The sequence below is a fragment of the Leuresthes tenuis genome, unplaced genomic scaffold (genome assembly GCF_036924035.1).
Source record: "Leuresthes tenuis unplaced genomic scaffold, fLeuTen1.0.hap1 SCAF_6, whole genome shotgun sequence".
Classification (NCBI taxonomy): Eukaryota; Metazoa; Chordata; class Actinopteri; order Atheriniformes; family Atherinopsidae; genus Leuresthes; species Leuresthes tenuis.
In genome coordinates, this window is record NW_027325360.1 from 27,912,616 (window position 1) to 27,931,471 (window position 18,856).

At 41.3% G+C, this 18,856-nt stretch overlaps 1 protein-coding gene across 1 annotated transcript; it reads right to left on the minus strand.

The window, feature by feature from the left end:
- Window positions 1–10,892: 10,892 nt before the first annotated feature.
- Window positions 10,893–17,347, minus strand: vamp8 (vesicle-associated membrane protein 8 (endobrevin)). Its single transcript, XM_072388559.1, has 3 exons — window positions 17,175–17,347; window positions 13,497–13,664; window positions 10,893–12,499 (listed from the first exon to the last, which is right to left on the minus strand). The coding sequence occupies exons 1-3, from the start codon at window positions 17,187–17,189 to the stop codon at window positions 12,314–12,316; spliced, it is 369 nt and encodes a 122-aa protein (XP_072244660.1). The 5' UTR covers window positions 17,190–17,347; the 3' UTR covers window positions 10,893–12,313.
- Between the last annotated feature and the right edge of the window lie 1,509 nt (window positions 17,348–18,856).

The following is an 18,856-nucleotide window of genomic DNA, read 5'->3' on the forward strand; positions in this document are numbered from 1 at the left end:
GCTTATCAGTTTTTTTGTTATGCCTGCTCCTCATACTCCTGTGGTTTTAGGTCTCCCCTGGCTTAGGCTGCACAATCCCAACATTGACTGGACACAGAGCACAATCATTAGCTGGAGTGTAGCATGCCACAATAGTCTTAGATCTGCTGTTCCAGCCTTGAGTCCTCCTGCCATAGTTCCGTCCGTCTCTCCTGATCTTTCTGGGGTTCCTCCTTGTTATCATAACTTGGCTGAGGTATTTAGCAAACATCAAGCTCTCTCTCTCCCACCACACCGTCCCTATGACTGCCACATAGACTTACTGCCTGGGTCTCCTCTCCCCTCCAGCCGCCTTTACAACCTCTCCCGTCCCGAGAGAGAGACTATGGAGAGGTACATACAGGAGTCATTGGGAGCAGGTATCATTCGCCCCTCTTCCTCCCCTGTAGGTGCTGGGTTTTTTTTTTGTGTCTAAGAAAGACAAGACCTTGCGCCCCTGCATTGACTATCGTGGTCTGAACGCTATCACTGTCAAAAATAAATATCCCCTGCCACTATTGGATTCAGCTTTTCACTCCCTTCATCAAGCCACTGTCTTCTCCAAACTAGATCTTCGGAATGCATACCATCTTGTCCGTATTCGTGAGGGGGATGAGTGGAAAACGGCGTTCAACACACCTCTTGGCCATTTTGAGTACTTGGTCATGCCTTTTGGGTTAACTAATGCACCGGCAGTTTTTCAATCCTTAGTGAATGATGTACTCCGTGACATGCTCAACCGTTTTGTTTTTGTTTATCTCGACGACATTTTAGTTTTTTCTAGCACACTGGAGGAACATAGCAAGCACGTCAGATTAGTTCTCCAAAGATTGCTTGAGAACAGATTATTTGTCAAGGCTGAGAAATGCGAGTTTCATGTCCAGTCAGTCTCTTTTTTGGGCTTTTTCATTGAAAGAGGTCAGATTCGCTCTGATCCAGCCAAGGTAAGGGCGGTGATTGAGTGGCCAGCACATGAGAACCGCAAGCAACTTCAGCGTTTCCTTGGTTTTGCTAATTTTTACCGGCGCTTTATTAGGAATTTTAGTAAGGTGGCTGCACCACTCACCCAACTTACCTCCACCTCCAGCCCTTTTACCTGGACCTCTGAAGCTGCCCAGGCATTCTCAAGACTTAAAGAGCTGTTTTCCTCTGCGCCTGTTCTCATCCACCCTGATGCCTCTAAGCAGTTCGTAGTGGAGGTGGATGCCTCTGACAGTGGTGTGGGAGCCGTGCTTTCGCAGGTCTCACAACAGAAGTTGCATCAGTGTGCGTATTTTTCTCGCCGGCTGTCTCCGGCTGAGCGCAACTATGACGTGGGTAACCGGGAGCTTTTAGCATTCGTTCTGGCATTAGAGGAGTGGAGACACTGGCTGGAGGGAGCAGAAATTCCATTTGTGGTTTGGACGGACCATAAGAACTTGGCCTACCTTCAGCAAGCCAAACGTCTCAATTCTCGACAGGCCAGATGGGCACTTTTTTTTAGGCAGATTCTATTTTACACTCTCTTATAGACCTGGTTCCCGTAATTTAAAGCCTGATGCCCTTTCCCGTCAGACAGAGAGACAACCATTGACTGATCCTTCTGAGCCTGTGCTCCCTCCAAGCTGTTTTGTGGGAGCGGTCCATTGGGAGGTTGAGCAGCAGGTTAAGAGGGCCCTTTCCCGTTGTCCCCGTCCAGAGATCGGACCACCTAACTCTTTGTTCGTTCCCGAGAACGTTAGGTCTCAGGTGCTGCAGTGGGGGCACTCCTCCAGATTGGCCTGCCATCCTGGGGCTGCACGCACACTTGAGCTCATTCGACAGCGGTTCTGGTGGCCCACGCTGGTCCGTGACACCAATCAGTTTGTGGCAGCGTGCTCTGTCTGTGCCCGAGGGAAGGCTTCGCACCAACGGCCCGCTGGCTTGCTGAACCCTCTCCCCATTCCCTCAAGGCCGTGGTCTCACATCGCGGTGGATTTTGTCTCTGGTCTGCCTCCTTCTGCAGGTAACTCTGTCATCCTTACTATTGTCGATCGTTTTTCTAAGGCTGTGCATTTTGTACCACTGTCGAAGCTCCCTTCTGCTCTGGAGACTGCTGAGCTCTTGGTTCATCATGTTTTTCGTCTCCATGGTATCCCCATGGACATCGTTTCTGATCGGGGACCCCAGTTTGCTTCCCAGGTTTGGCGAGCGTTCTGTGGCGCATTGGGGGCGAGGGTTAGTCTATCGTCTGGGTACCATCCTCAGTCGAACGGCCAGACAGAACGGGCCAACCAGGACCTGGAGGCCGCTTTAAGATGTGTGTGTGCACGTAACCCATCCTCCTGGAGTGTTCAGCTACCGTGGGTGGAGTACGCTCATAACAGTCTCTCCACATCTGCTACTGGTATGTCGCCATTCATGGTTATGTATGGTTTTCAACCCCCTTTGTTCCCTTCCCAGGAGGTTGATGTGTCCGTCCCTTCTGTTCAGGAACACTTGCGACGAGTTCGCAGAGTGTGGCTGGAGGCTCGGGCTGCGTTAGTTAGGTCCGCTGCCCGGAACCGACTGTTGGCGGACCGTCGGCGTTCGCCCGCTCCTAATTATCAGCCTGGGCAGATGGTGTGGTTATCCACCAGGGACCTGCCTTTGCAGGTAGATTCCCGTAAGCTGGCCCCTTGTTTCATTGGTCCTTTTCCAGTGGTCAGAATCATTAACCCCTCGGCTGTGCGCCTTAAGCTCCCAGACTCCCTTAAGGTACACCCCACGTTTCATGTGTCCCTCTTAAAGCCAGTCACCTCTTGTGCACTTGGTCCTCCAGCTGAACCTCCTCCTCCCCCCCTGGTCGTGGATGGCCATCCTGCTTTCTCAGTTGATCGGATTCTGAATGTCAGACGTCGTGGCAGGGGTTTCCAGTATTTGGTTGACTGGGAGGGTTATGGGCCGGAGGAGCGATCTTGGGTTCCACGTCGGTTTATTCTGGACCATGCCCTCATCACAGACTTCTACAGAACCCACCCTAACAAGCCTGGTGGGCCGCCTAAAGGCGGTCGTCGGAGGAGGGGTACTGTCACACCTGGTTCGTAACTCACCTGTGTTCCATCTTCCCTTGATTGCCCCGTTAGTTTAAATACCTGGTCTTCTCCGCCTTTCTTTGCTCGTGTGTTAATGTATTTGTTATGCCTGTTTGGTTCACGACCTGGATCCTGACCCTTGATGTTTTTGTGGATTATTTTCAGTTCTTGGATTACCTTGGTTTTTTGTTCCGGTACTGCAGGCCGACTTCCCTGCTCACCAGGCCAGGTTTTTCCTCTGTGTGAGATTTTCTGTTAACTAATAAACTTTTGTTTGAACTAAGAGTTCTTGTCCTCCTGACTCTGTGACCGCACCGGGGCCCGCACTTCATTACGGTGTGACACTCTTTATCGTTCGAATGCAGCTTGGAATGTTTGATATGTTCCCACCATTTTTTTTTATTTTGGATCTTGAAAGATATTCAAAAATCGTTAAAGGGATGTATCGGATTTATTTCAAAGAGCGAGGGGGGATAAAAACACAAGTTATTTAACAGACCTGTTTTGTGAGATTTGACTTCACGAGAGAAGGGATGCGTGTGCAGTGAAGGCATTCTGGCGACCAGCCTCACCAGCTGGCTCTGATTTGCAGCATATCTACCTTTTTTGTCTTGCATTCTTCTCTAGTCAGTGTACAAATTGTTATGAACCACTTTCATTTCAAAGCTTAACATCTCCTTTTAATCAGTATGATTACACTAATTTAAACACTAACTTTAAAGACTTTCCTTTTTTCTCGTTTCATCATTATATCTGTAGTAAGAACGAGAAGAAAATGGACAAAAATCTAAATAAGGTGTTAGAATATGTGTTTGACCAGCTATTAGGTTATATCTGAAGTATAAGGGAGGCTCAGTGGGAATCCCCTCTGATCTACTTACTCAAGTCTCCACCAGACTCACTCCATGTCTCCATCTTGTGGCATATCAACAGCAACATAGTGGAAGGGCCGTTGTTTTGCACCAGACAATCAAAAGTATTTAGTAACTTAAGTTTTCAGAATAACATTCCTATAATTGCTGCTACCAATTAGTAAAGGACAGTGGAATAAGCCTTTTATGAAACTACTGGCTACTTCATTTTGAGTCCAAATCTTGTCCTTATACGACAAAGGTTTACAAGTGTGTATAAAAATCATCAAGAAGCATCTGTAATACTACACCAGAGTACCAGAAAATTGATTGAATGTATTGAATGATTGATTTATAGTCTCTAAAAGGCAGATTTTTATCAACACATTTAAAGGTGGTTTTAAATGTAAATACAGAGCTGATGTAATAGTATTCAAACTCTGTATTAATCTCTCAAAAAGCTACTTGGAGCCAGTTGTTGCATTAATGGGGTGAGATAGGATGTCTGGGTTGTACAGACATGCCGTCCCAGATGTAAGCAGAATGAAATGATACAAACTGTTTGTCTTAAGAGAGACTGGTTGGTGTGAAACATGTCTCAATCACAGCTGCTTTAACAGGACATAAGAAGAAGCACTGATTGAATGCATAAAGGTGGAAAACAATCAAAGTATTTCAACATATGTCATTATCAGTCCACATTAGGACAAATATCCAGGACTATATAGTACTTTGACCCTGATCTGGCATTTTGCAAATATCTGTCATCTGTCCACTATGATATACAAAGAATTTGCATTAATGGAAAGACACCACTGCTAACATTCAGAAAAAAACATTCAGTGCAAAGCTCTTAGTGACTGTGAAGGCCCTTTGTTTGGCATGAACCCAGCAGGCGGAGGCTTTAGCGGCTGTGAACTGTATTTCCCAGAGCGATGGCTGGAAAAAGCATGGTCCTCCAACACTGGAAATGTGTGAAACCTTTTAAAAGGGGACTTTTGGGAGCTTACACTAATACCAAAGCCATATGAAAACGTGAGTTTGCCAAAGCGGTGCTTGTTTGTTTCCAACTGTGGACAGCGAGAGAAACTTAACATCCAACTTTGCTTCGGTTTATTCACAAACTACTTTTATATTACCTTAAGTAAGCCAAAGGAACTTTTTTTGGGCAGCCGTGCAAAGCATCAGATTCTAAAAGTTTGTCTGTGTCTCATCTTATCAAACATGGGAACACTAAGGTAAAGTAACTGATAAATGTTATAAATATCTAAGATAAATGTCTAATTCAAGTGCATTGAGGTACCCCAAAAAGGTGGGGAAAGGTGACGATTACATCAAGTTTTTTCTTGTTTCCTCCCTGATATCAATAATTTTTACAAGTAAGCCAAATGTTTTGTTCACATGAAAGAATAACACACGCACACTAAAACTTATCAAGTGAAACGTTATATTAATTTAAAAGCATTTAATCATTTTTAAAATAAAGCAACCTGTAGCAAATGGAGTATTAATATACTCTATTACATATTTTTGCCTCCAGTTTTCCTGATTTTTAATCCATGCAGTGGTATTTTTTTAATTTAGTCCACCTCAACAAAAGCCGTAGTTTCCTTTATGCCTCAAACTGTTGTCCTCTTATTCTTAAGTATTTGTCTTAGGATTTTTGCTCAGTTTGTGTTTTATTGACACATTAATAAACAAGAGTTCTGTCCAGGTGTAAACGCTGAGTGGTACTTTGTAGAATCAGAATCAAGTTTATTGCCAAGTAGGTTTGCACTTACAAGGAATTTGACTTGGTGTAGTTGGTGCAGAGTATTAAGAATAGCAATATAGATATATATGCACAATATAGATATATATGCAGAATCTAAATATATATACAGAATCCCAAAAAATAAGGAGCTGTACAACCAAAATAAGGAGATCCGCAGCAAATGTCTGTTAATTTGCATTTCATTTTATAGTGTCTGTTTGTTTAGGGCTTGGAGGTGGGAGAGATTATCGTAGGCACAGGTGCACTGACAGGGATGACTCCGATGGCCAGCAGGATGATGAGGAGCACGATGATGACAGAGACCACCACGATGAGCACGATCACCTTGACGTTCTTCCACCAGTAGGTGCAGGCCACCCTGTCTCCATTGTTCGCCAACTTTGCGGCCTGAGTAGGAGGACAGAAAAGACGTTGTGTATTCCTGACATACTGAACCTTGTTTCAGCTCATTTCAAATGTTAAAGTTTGTCCTTAAAAGCTTATTAGCTCCATGCTGGAGGCAGCTTTGTAACCCTTTGATGCAGCAAAACCAGCATTTACACCAAATATACCCCAACATCAACACTACAGGCACAAAGTTTATCAGACATTTAACCTTTAGACCTGTTAAGCAAGAATGTAACTACCTACTAAATAAAGTATAAAGAAAACAAATAAAGAAACTAATTAAAGAATAAAGTATTTTTCTATTCTATTCTATTCTATTCTACTAATAATAGTAATCACTGCATTCACTGTTCATACAATTTCATTGGCATGACTTAGAAGTAAAGAAGCCCAGCTGAGCACTTTGCTCATTACAGCCATTAAAGGATATGCTTTCCTAGTAAATTGGCAATTTATAAGGCAGTTCCTGTGATGACAGCATGAAATTTGTAATTGGGAATAAGAAAACACCAGTCATGATCAGATAAATGCATCATTAACAGGCTTTTGAAGAGATCCATTTCATCTGAATCAGGTGTGTTGAAGCAGGGAAACATCTAAAACCTAAAGGACAGCAGCCCTTGAGGACTGGATGTGGGTATCCCTGTGCCTCACTGCTGAGACAACAGTTCCCCAATACCACAGGAATAGTTTCAGATCAGACGTCGTACAGGAAGTACGGATGTGGGTATCCCCCTGCTATAGTGGTTACGACGGTGTGTTGACGTCACAGTTCGCAAGTTTAATCTTATCAGTTGCTGGAAAAGGCCAGTGCAACATCAGATAAACATCAAATAGTTAGTTGATAGGTCGGTTGAGGTAAAAAAAAATACAGACAATATGCTGATATATCTGTACGTCCCTAGTTGAAAGACCAAAGTTAACTCCAATCCTGCTATGAGAAATATATTTTTTAAACTTATTGATGATTCTCTGACAGATTTTGGAACAAGGTGGTGAGCCACAACCTATCCTTGCTTTGTAAGGCTAAACCTTTGGTTGATGCTCCTTTTATACCCAATCCTGACACCCTCACATCATTTCTGCCTTTCCTTGCCCCACTCTGTGTTTTCTTAAACATGTTGCTCCACACGATTTATGAATTGGGTTATATTTTTTTTAATGCAGTGAAGCTGGTCAGTGAAGACACTTAAAACCGTTTAAAACATGAGAAAACTGTTTGCTAAATAAATGTTAAAACAAGTAAGAAAATTGTAGATTTAGATTTTCTTTTTCAAATTTACTTGTAGAAATTGGAGTTTGGTAAAGGCTGTGTTACGTTTTGGAGAGGTGCTTACTGGTTCACTTTAATGGCCTCCTGGGAGGTTTCAGAGGATTTAACCAAACCTTAATACAATAAGACCTACCTCTGATTCCATTTTCTCGGCCCTTCTCCATAGCTCTTCCCCATTTTCTAAATTGTACATCAATTTATTCGTATTTTCCTTCATCTGATCTATGACATCATTCACAGTTTTGTTTAGCTCTTGCAACTTAGTGTCTTTTTTTGCTGGCTCTGCTGCTCCTTGCTCCTAAGAGAGAAAACAAATAAGTTGACTCATTTATCATTATTCAGGGACACTGCATAAAAGAACTTAAAGTCAGTACAGTTTCTTCTTCTCACACCTTTCCAGGTGCTGGTTAAAAGCCTTAATGTTTTTTGATGCAAAGGTTAAAAGGGAAGTTAGAGAGAAAAAGAAAAGTAATATAGGGTTAGACATAGGTACATGCAGTCACCTTGTGGGTCACGTTATCTGTTGAATCAAATATTATTTTTTTATTTTTATTCTTACATTTGGGAGATATCAGTCCCTAAATTTATGAGTCCTTTCCTTGGTCACCATAGACGCATCGTGTCTGAGTTTCCTGGGAAATTGTCAATGTTGAATGCTGATGACAAAAAAAATCCTGTTTGGTCTGAAAGCAACCTGATATTGTGTAAGGTAGAAAGTAGGTGGTGGTCTTTGTTTTACACACCTGGTCAGAGCCTTTCCTCCTCCTTATTGCTTGAAAAAAAAAACTAATTTTGTACATTATTTAAAGTGTTCCATTGCTTCACTTCCCTCACTGAAATCATGTTATACTCGGTTTTATGTGTTTGCTGATCTTTGTGCCACATTTCAGTCCATATTAGGACCCATATAGAACATACACACATATATCTAAGACACCAGGAAAACTTAATTAAATCTTAACTGATCCAGAGACTCAAACAAAAACAAAATGGGCCAAAAACAGCCATTAAAATCCTTGTTAACCTCGAAATGTAAACAAGCAAGACTGTGAAGTAAAACAGAGGAGTTGACGTGAAGTGGAGAAAACTGGATGCTTCAACTCAGCTGAGGGTCAGCCTGGTTCACGGAACCAGAAGGCTAATCAGAACCAACGAGGTGGACCTGAAGTAGGTGAAAATGTTCAAAGAATCAAGTTCAAACAGATACAGTCCAATGTATAATTATCTTTCTTTTTTAAAATGCAGTGCTGCATTTCTTTCTGAATGTGTGCGCAGATAGTCTGCTGCATGAGTCCAGATGATAGCCAACTTTTCCAGTTCCGGTTCAGGATGATATTTCTTGACAGTATGTGTCAGCTGGAGTTCTGGTTAAAGCAGCCCTAGTGAAGTTTGTAAACATTAAAACTTCCTAACTTTTATTATTCACATTGCCGGGCCTGAAACTGCCCCACAGAACCCGGGTGCTGAGATACAGCAGCAAAAATGTTAAACTTTACACTACTACAAATCATTATTGGCAACATGCTAATGTAAGCATTAGAGAATTAGGGACATGCTTGCTGAAATCTCTGCTGTCTTTAAGCTAAACCATCGACTCCCTCACGTGCTTTTGTTGTGCTGCCATGTGGGCTTTGAGTTAATATTACTAACAAGACCCTTTACTTTTTCGATTTTCTCTGGGTACACACCTTCAGACACACCTATTAAGACGTTTATTCTTCACTTCTCAGTGACCACGAGTCTGCTGATAAGCAAAATATGCTCTATGATTAAATAAAAACTGCATTCATCTGTTTAAATAGAGTAATAGAAATCACATGATCAGTGCAGTCATCAAAGTTGCACCCTGGTAGAGATTAAATGGGGCTTACACGAAAAGGAGGAAGTTAAGAGACTTAAATGAAGGCGGGCAGGTTTTCCTGGCATGTTGAGTCTGTTTACAGTCATTTCTCATTTGCCCGGACGCCAAAAAAAGCAACCTTCAAGGACTTGGACCAAAAATGTAGAAAAGATCAACAGCCTGAGGACTGTCGATTGATGAGGACCCTGGAGGGGGGCATTTCTAGTAGTTTGACCTCAGAGTAATTTGATTTCTGACAGCTTTCTCCATCACCTTGTCCCCCTGACGCATGAGAAGGAACAAATGTCTCAGAAAGTGTTGAAAACAGGAAACTTGAAGCCAGAACACAATAAACACTGAAATGCTTGACACAAACGAGAGGCCTCAGAGTGGATTCTTTTGGATCTCTAGCTCATTCAATCTGAATCTTTTTGTCGGAGAGAGAAAATAAAGTGGATTCACCTTGAATACAGTAGCACTAAAACATCGCAACACTTGGACACTTTTTCATATCTACTCTATTATATCTAACATTATCACAGTGTTTAATATATAATCAAGTCTTATTAGTGTATAACGCAGTCGTTAGACTCACTATCATTTTGCCAAAGTACTTAATCTCAAAATGAAGTTGAACCGATCGTGCATTTTCAATCTAAATCAAAGTATATTTACTGTCACCCTTGAAATAAATCAGGATATATGATGTGTATGATGTCCTGATGTTCAGCTTGAAGATTGTAGATAATCAGAGCATTTCTCTCTTTAGAATCCACCCCCCCACCCCGTCTCCATCTCCACACTTTACAGTGAAGCTTATTATCCTACATAAACAACGAGTTTAATATTCACTTACCATGTCTGCCTCGTCTCTGCCTGTGTTTGCACCAGGTGTGCCAGGTAACCGCTGCCTTTACTGAAAGGATGTCCTGTCATGGAATCTTGAACTTCTAGAAAAACAGCGCACCTGTAGTGATTCATGCTTCACTTGTAGACGAGAGAAAAGATTAGGTGACTCATGAGCTCAGAGGGATCATACATCTGTAATCAGGAATCAACCTTGAGCATTCTGCCCAAAAGTGACTCTTTTTTCAGTTTGTTGCATCTTGGCGGGACAATTGTAGTGTCCTTTTAACTGGATGTGCAAACAATTCCCTGCAGATCCAAAAGGCTGCAGCCAGAGTGCATGCTAATACTGCCAGTGTTAAGTTTCCTGTGACATTTAGAATAGAATAACAAAGCCTTCAGTGGTATAGCCTGTTCTTATCTTCAAGATCTCACCTGAACTCAAAGAACACCTGAGTGCAGGTCTGCTTTCCGTGGTTATAAACGGAGGTAGAGATTTTAGCTATCGCTCTCCTCAACTATTGCATCATCTCTAAGTCTCAGACATCCTCAAGCTTAAAGCTTTTCTGTTTGGTTGAAATTTTATGCTCGTTTCATGTTTTAATCTTTCTAAGACATGAAAGATCATCTCAGGGTTATGATGAAGAATAAATGAACTCACACCAAATACTGACTTTTACAAGTATTAGAACTGTATTTCAATAAATCACTGCACTTATTTCCGGTTTTCTTGGTTGTTCAAGACATTTGCACAGCAACTTGGAGCCCACTTCTGAGAGGTTTTTCAAAAAATTTCACTTTTTTCAAAGATTTTAAAGGTAGAACTCAGATCTTTTTCTAAATCTTGACTTACAGAAATAAGTAATCAGAGTCCTTTTTGTTAGTTTATTTTAATGAATTCTTAAGAAAACTGAGCAGACAACAAAGATGTGCAAACCATCACAGCACAGATGAGGTAAATACTATTTATTTCATTCACCAGAACATTAAAACCATTAAATACCATGAACCCCTTCACAATGCGTAATGGAATGTTTGTGCAGCCGTCTGATGTTTCCTTCAAAAAGAGATGGAGATGGTGGGAAAAGCTTTTTTTACAAAGAAAAAATTAACACAGATAAGACTGTGGTCTCACATGGCATTGATCAGGCCGGCATCAGTCATAAGCAACAGGCTACGAGGTGGAAGAGGCTACTGCATCCCAGAAACAGGTTAAAAAAAAAATCCCCCCCAAAAAAATGGAGACTTCGTTCCATCCCATCATCTGGATAGAAAATGATTAACTGCAGACAAATTGACCTGTGTTATTTTCATTACTATCAGTCTGGATTATATATTTCTATCGAAATATTAAATAATCAGTTTTGATACAACAGAACAAATCATTAAATTAACAGAAACTTTCTTTAAGACTTGATGACTGAAGCAATTATACACAAAGCTAAACTGGTACCGTAACAACAGCAAGAGGTGAGCAGTGAGATAAACTATGTTTCACCACTTGTGAATTCTGAATAAAGGCCTGAATGTTTAGGAGCTTAACTTCCCAGGTTGACACAAGCCCAGCAGGGGGAGCTCTGTATCGGCTAATCTCTCCTCGCTGGTAGGCAGGAAGAGCCTGGTTCTGGTGGTGGGTTTGCTACATTAAGCAACAAAGAGGCATGTTTAGGAAAAAGAAAAGACATCGATCGGTTACCAATGTACAAATCTACAACTCTGTTGTCTTTCCCTCTAAGGACCATGCAAAAGGTCCCACCATAATTTTAATTTCTTGGCCCAAATAACAGTCTAATGTACGTCTAAAAGGCACTCGCAGCTGAAACTCTGAATCCAAACACAACTGATGGTTTCAGAGCTGATTTCTCAGCGTACACACTGAATTAACCCATTAAAAAAACTAAAGGCACTTTTGTAATTGTAACATTCAATTCCAAAAATGCACAAAGCCTCTCCTAAAAATCCACATTTCAGACTGTAACATAGGAGTCTGAAGGAGAGTACGTTCATCTTGTGAGGACGACGGTGGGGAAAGGTTAAAGGTGGAAGGGTCGGGACGACACGCCTCCTCAGGAAATGAACGGCTTCTTTCCTGGAACAGTAACTCAAAGGGCTTCACAAACTTATGTGACCTTAAAGTGCCTTAAACCAAAGCATTAGAGTAACCAGTGGAAACTAAGGAGTTTTAAATATTCGTTCAGAAAACAGTAATTAGCTACAATCTATATATTATTTGTGTCTGTTTGTGATTTTGTTGCGTCTTTATGTACAACGTGTGTGTGTGTTCCTGCGTGTTTAGGGCTTGCTGGTGGGATTGACTATGGGGGGCACAGGGGTACTGACAGGAATCACTCCAGTGGCCAACAGGATGATGACGAGGACAATGACGAGGACAACCACGACGATGACCACAATCAGCTTGACGTTCTTCCACCAGTAGGAGCGTGCCACTTTCTGAGAAGTCTGCTTGAAGTGCTGAGCCTGGGCAGAGAGGGAGAACAATGCCGTTATCAAGAAATTAAACCGACACGATCGTCCAATATTTAAAACACTTGCGCCATCATGCTGACCAGCTGGTCCTGGCACGCCGCAGCTACAAGTTTCCTGAATGAAGTTTGGAGACACGAGGACAAACAAAAAACGAATGGGCGAGGAGCTCGTCCCTGGAAGCGAATCATCATGCAGATTCATGGTAAATTATGTTAACCAAGAACCAATCAGATGCAGAGAGGTCTGTTGCAACACGTCCAACTCATTTAACCGTATGAAAACGCACCACAAATTGTCGTCACCGTTTAGGTTTCCTGGAACTGTTGCTCTGGTCACATTTGGTCACATTTTGCGCTCCACTGCTGCATTTTGTTGCAAAAAGGGCTTAGTAAGTCAGAACGCCAGCAGAATCCATGGGAACGCCACAGACTGCTGATTGGTCAGAGAGGAATAATACCTGTGTGCATACACAACACTGTCTGTGCAGCAGCAACCTGTTAAGTCGTATTAAAATTGGGCGAACAAGTCAACCATCTCATTCATATGTCTCATGTGCGTCACATCCTGTGTGGCCGTATATTAGCCACAAGTTCGGGTTAACAGATCAATCTTTCTGGAGTTGAGCCCTTCAGCGCTCAGACATTGTGATCACTCAAAGCTTAACGACCGAACGCCGTTTAGCTTTGTGAGAAATGGCTGATTGTTACAGCTGAGCTGGACCGAGCCACTGTTGAGGTCATCAGTTCTTTTTCTGCTACGACAGAAATCAAAGCGTGACGCAGGTCGGTGCAGCTTGTGCAGTCTGACATCTGAACCTGAGTCTTAAAGCCTTTGGCTTAATGAGCTCATTATTTAAACAAGGTGCGGCAGGGAAAACAGGAACGCCTCACGAGAAGACCCGATTAAAAGTTTAGTTGAGAGAAATAACTTCCTGAAACGAGACCCATTTGTCCGCATCTCAACCTGCTTATGTGTGGTCAGCACTGACCCCTGCTTGCAGATCCTCTGACTTGCCCATGAGGTCGTCCAGCCTCTCTCCTCGGGCCAGGATCCGGTCCACATTCTGTGTCATGATGTCTTTCACTCCATCCACCTGTTCCTTCAAAGCCTGCACCTTATCCTTCGACTCCGGTGCTTCCGACATTCCTCCCACCTCCTGGAACGACACACAGACAAGTTACAATTAGCTGCAATCCGTATTCAAACAGGAGCAAGTTTTAAGTACAGGAGGCTTTCCATAGTTTTGGATGATCTCAGAGAAATCAAGAGCTTGTGGGTTGTATCTAAGAGTTTGAAGGATTCGTTCTGGTTTCAGACTTCATGCAGCATCTTACAACACGTTCATAACGAGTTGATGTAACAGCAAGAACAATCACATGTCAAATACACCTGAGCTTCTCCACTTATGATCAAAGGAAATGTCTGGTGCGAGAAAATCCTTACTTCTCTGCCATCTGCTGGTATTCCTTACTCAATGTGAAAAACAAAAATGCCAAATCCAAAATCATCAAAGTTAACTGGGGTTCAACAGAAAAATATGACTGTACTGTATGAAGAGCAGGTTATCAGGAAAACTGAATCTAGTTTGGATAATTACACCCATCCTCTGCATAGTTAATTCCAGTTTTTGCCTTCTGGTTCCTGTTTCAAATATCCGTCAGTACGGACCAACAGATACAAGCACTCATTGTTTTAAATCCTTTACGTGTTTTATGTGTGTAATATGAGTGTGTGAATGTGTGCGAGTGTGTGTGAGTGTGTGTGGGAGAGGTGTACTACTACTGCACAACAATTGCCCATACTGGGACAAATAAAGAGCTACTACTACTACTATCAGAAATGGATTAATTCCCTTGTTAAAAGAAAATACTAAGTCTGAAAATTTGTGGCTGTTTTCACAACGAAGTGTCTCCAGAAAACTGAAGCTGAGACGCAAGCTCACTGATGAAACGTCACTTTACAGATGGAACTAAAGCTCAGGAAAAGGACTCAGAGTACAGCTGTGACATGTGAGAATCAAAGTTAAATATACTTGAAATTGATCTGACTTCCTGCGTTTAGTCATGAAATTATGAGGCCAGTGAAGATTCCACGTCCTCTAATCTCCCGTTAAGATCACTGATCATACTTCATTAAAGCAGTTTTATGTGTTAAAGGTGCAGAAGGTCTCATCCTGACTGCACTTCTGCAGACTCCAGCAGGGAAATGCTGCACACCCTGCCACGTTCAGGATGCATTGTTTCATTTAAAGACTCTTAATGGCTCGGCTCCAGAATGTACAGCGCAGGTAGAAAGTTTGAACAGACCTCATTAGAACTAAATCTGCATACGAGTCCAAACCTTTGACTGGAACTGCAAATATGGTTCTCTGATAAGAACCTGCGTCACCAACAGCTAGTTTGTTAAAAAGGCCCAACAGTTATAGATGAATAAACTTGTGGTAGTTATTCATAACTGACTGTTTGACAGGCTGACAGGTTAATAACTTAAAGTGTCCTCTGGTTCTGGCTCAGATCCATCCCTCGTCACTTCTGGCTGCAAACCCACGGCGTCATGGCAGACTGGGCCTTCGAGAGAGGTTTTTGAAACATTGAGTCTAACAAAATAACATTTATGATGTATATTTAACTTTCTCTGGACAATCTGGAACGATCTGAGGAGTTTGATGTCATAAAGGTGAGGGGTTATCAGAGTTTGGCGCCATATTAAGCATTTTTACCAGAAGCCACCAGCAAGTCCCCCACATTTATAGACAAACTGAGCTAAACTGCTCAATGATCACTTTCAGCCTCGTCATTTCCTGGCTATTGCAGATATATCCGTTTGAATTTTAATCAAAAGTATGTGCATAAACCTTTCCGATGACTAAGACGCAGATCTGGAAGTCAGATCAATGCTTTTAAGGCTTGCCTTTATTTTTAGACAGGTGCTGGTGGCTTTGAGAGCTCTTACAGTTCCTTCTGACTGTCAAACTACTTCCCTTCACAAGTCTGGGGACGCTGTTACATCGTTTGCCTGCATTATTCACACAGTTTTAAGTGTGATTTCAAAGTAGAGCGGCTGTATGCAGTGTGAGTGTGCATGCAGGGACTTCCTGGTCCCACAGCGACAATCTGTAAACAAAAGTGTCTCCTGGAAACTGAGCAGGTTTTTTCTGCGTCATCCCTGCCTTCTCTTCCATTCCCCTCCCCTCCCATCAGACTTCTGCTGTTGAGCTGGTTTCTACTATTTCTTTAGGTGGAAATCTGACACTTTTACAGGTTTAACTTCTGATCATAACCAAGGATGCAATACTGTTCATCATGCGATATTTCCCTGTTACATAAACCAACATAAAGTATTTTTTCTCATCTCAGTCTGATAGCTATTGAGTGTCAATATTCACTGTAAGAGAGACTGAAAGGTACACTGATGAATATCTTATTTGTTCAGTGCATGACACATGACTCCAGCCTTCCTGGAAAACTCGACAATTAATTTACGACGCCCTGGAACTATTTAGCTGACACATAAAGCCTAATAACGATAAGGAGAGTCTAAATCGTGTCAACACGGTGACTGAAATCTCTCCAGTAAAATGTTAAGTAACCGACTTCATTTCTCCGGATGAAAATCAAAACATTCTCACAGCTTGCCAAGACAAATGTGACATTTCCATAATCTGTGAGAGCGTTCCTGACAGGATTTGAATAGCAAGCCGTCGCTTTACACGTGTTGAGATCTCCCCGTTATTCAAGCATCCCAATGGCTTCGATCTTTAAGGGCAGAAACAAATGCTGCAGGGCAGAGGAAAACACTGGTCGCTCATTTAGGTAACCATTCAGATAATAAAGTAGTTATTCTGGTCAATAAACACCAAAAGATATTCAACAGACTCTCACCAGACAAGCTGTGGTACTATCACAAGTAATCAGGGAAGTTGTGAAAGGATAAATTACTTATTGCATTTCATTTTTGGAGTGGCTCAGACTTCCTGGTTAAAGGGTCAGTTATCTAATAAAGGTCTTATTTGAATTCAGATAAATATAAGAGCAGGGCAAGGCCTTAATATAAAACAGCCCTGTTAAAACAGACTGGTTATGCTTCTGATGCCAACATGAGTGGGCTTAACTGAGGCTAAAAGTAGGCAACCAGGGGATTTACATCAACAGATACGTCCTGAGGACTACTGGCAACGGTATTTCTGATCAGTTTCCACGAGTGGGTTGGGATAATTAGCATTAAATAGCTACATAGCTAGTTAAGTACCAGTGCAGGAAGCCCTGTTTTAAGAAATGTGTGAAAAAAACCGTTTTATTAGTCGCTAACGGCTAAAACACGCACATGTAAAGTAGACTTAAGCTTGTATCGAGTTTGTGGTTTAGTATAAATAAAAAAACAAACTTTTTTTCAAAAAAACTTTTCAGTTCGTGCATGAGCTCAGATGTGGCTGTAAGTAGGCCATTTTTGTGGGTCGCACAGTCTTCTTGCCTCAACAATCAAGTTAAGATGCCACCTTACGAAACCTTTTTCTGAGATCAGGCACAAAAAGTTCACTTTAATGCAGCTTATTCTAGTTTTTAAAAACAAACCAACACCTGTTGCACGTCCGGCACTTTAAAATGGAGTCAACGGAGATGTTCCTAAAACAACAAAAACAGAAGGTTCCGTCATTGTGATCACTTACCGGATCAGTGTCCATCTTGTTGGAAACAATGTCCTCTGACCGCAAATCGATAAAGTCTTTAAAGTTGATCTAAAACCGTTTTAAAAACTCGAAAGTTTGGTGTTCTGCCGATGAAACTCCGTTTCTTCTCGGATTCAACTTCCTGGTTGTTGTTTTCCCCTCCCTCCTTCAAACAGAATTCCTTCGCTTCGAGCCGCCAAAGCTTTCCCGGTTTAAGTATGGAATTTCAAGAGTGACTCAAATAAAACTCTTAAAAAAAGAAAGAAATTAAAGTCATGGTGAACTATATAGAGCGGGGGTCGGCAACCTTAAACATTCAAAGAACCATTTGGCCCCATTTCCCACAGAAAAGAAAACACCAGGAGCCTCAAAACCCTTTTGACATCTAAAATGAAGATAACACTGCAAATATTTTTTAAAACATTTTTTTATACCTTTATTCTATGTGTAGAAAAAACTATAATTTGTTGCATTCATGAAATCAATTAACTGCTACAGAGAAAATGAAATTTTATTTCTGCATACAACAAAAACATTTTGAACTCTGAAACAATGGTTGTCCTATATCAGTGCTGGTGGGTATCCCACATTGGACGTATATTTTGAGCAACAAAAAATTAAACACATTTTCTTTTTATGCTACAAGATCACAGAAATCTTCAGATTTAGAATTGCATTAAAAAAAACTAAAACTAAAATGAAAATACATTTAAATTAAATATTAAATTAATTTTTTTTTTTTATCAAAGCCACAGGGAGCAGCAGCATAAGGATGAAAGAGCTACATGTGGGTCTGGAGCCATGGGTTGCCGACCCCTGATATAGAGGAATTCATGAAAGAATAAACGTGAAAATATAATGGAAAAAAAGAGCAAATAAATCTTGTATAGGCTGTTGTTAATTGTTCGCTCATATTTATGTTTCCTCGATTTTTTCCATATTATTGTTTGTTATTCTGGAAATAGCTTCAGCTTTAAAAACGCCTGAATCACTTTTGCCATTTCTTAGCTGTCTTTGCTTCTTTTTTATTTATTTTTGCTGTCATTTGTATCGTTTTTGCTTTCTCCATTTCTGAATTCCTTGTTCTATTTACCCACTCTAAGTCATTTAAAGTTGCCAGGTCGGGTTTTGTTGTTCCCGCCCCTTCGTCGTACACAAAAATTGATGTCACAAAAGGCACGCCTTGGTGTCATTTCGGCCAGTTATCCACCTTTCGATTTTTGTAAATGAAAAACGGGTAGAGCTGCAGGGAAGAGTACATTTCTACAAGCGTCTGTACGACTCATCAAAACCCCAGCTGGTAAAACCACTGGAAATGGTACAAAAAACAAACAAAACAAGGCTTAAATGTAAAAGGGATATGTTTTATATATTTTGTATTTATGTACGACTTCTACTGAAGCTATTCCTGTGGTATCGGGACACTATTGTCTCAGCAGCGACACCTACTGTTTTGGAAGAAAACTGCAGTAAGTCCAGCACTCTTGAAGCACCAGTTTAAACAATAACGTCATTGTTTTGGCGTCACAATTCTTGTGAAGTCTTGTGAATATGTGACATGCTGGCATCAGCATTTGGTGAATATTCCATAATAATATAAACAGAAAAAGTAACTTTTATGTGTCCATGTAACCTAATAATTATAAAAATGCAATTAAATATCTTTTTAACAAAATGATGAA

Bases quoted from the DNA above. Each gene is read 5' to 3' on its own strand.
- vamp8 (XM_072388559.1), bottom strand. The intron at 12,500-13,496 runs GTCAGTGCTGAC...CTCTCTGCCCAG, and splicing joins CAGAGGATCTGCAAGCAGGG to GCTCAGCACTTCAAGCAGAC.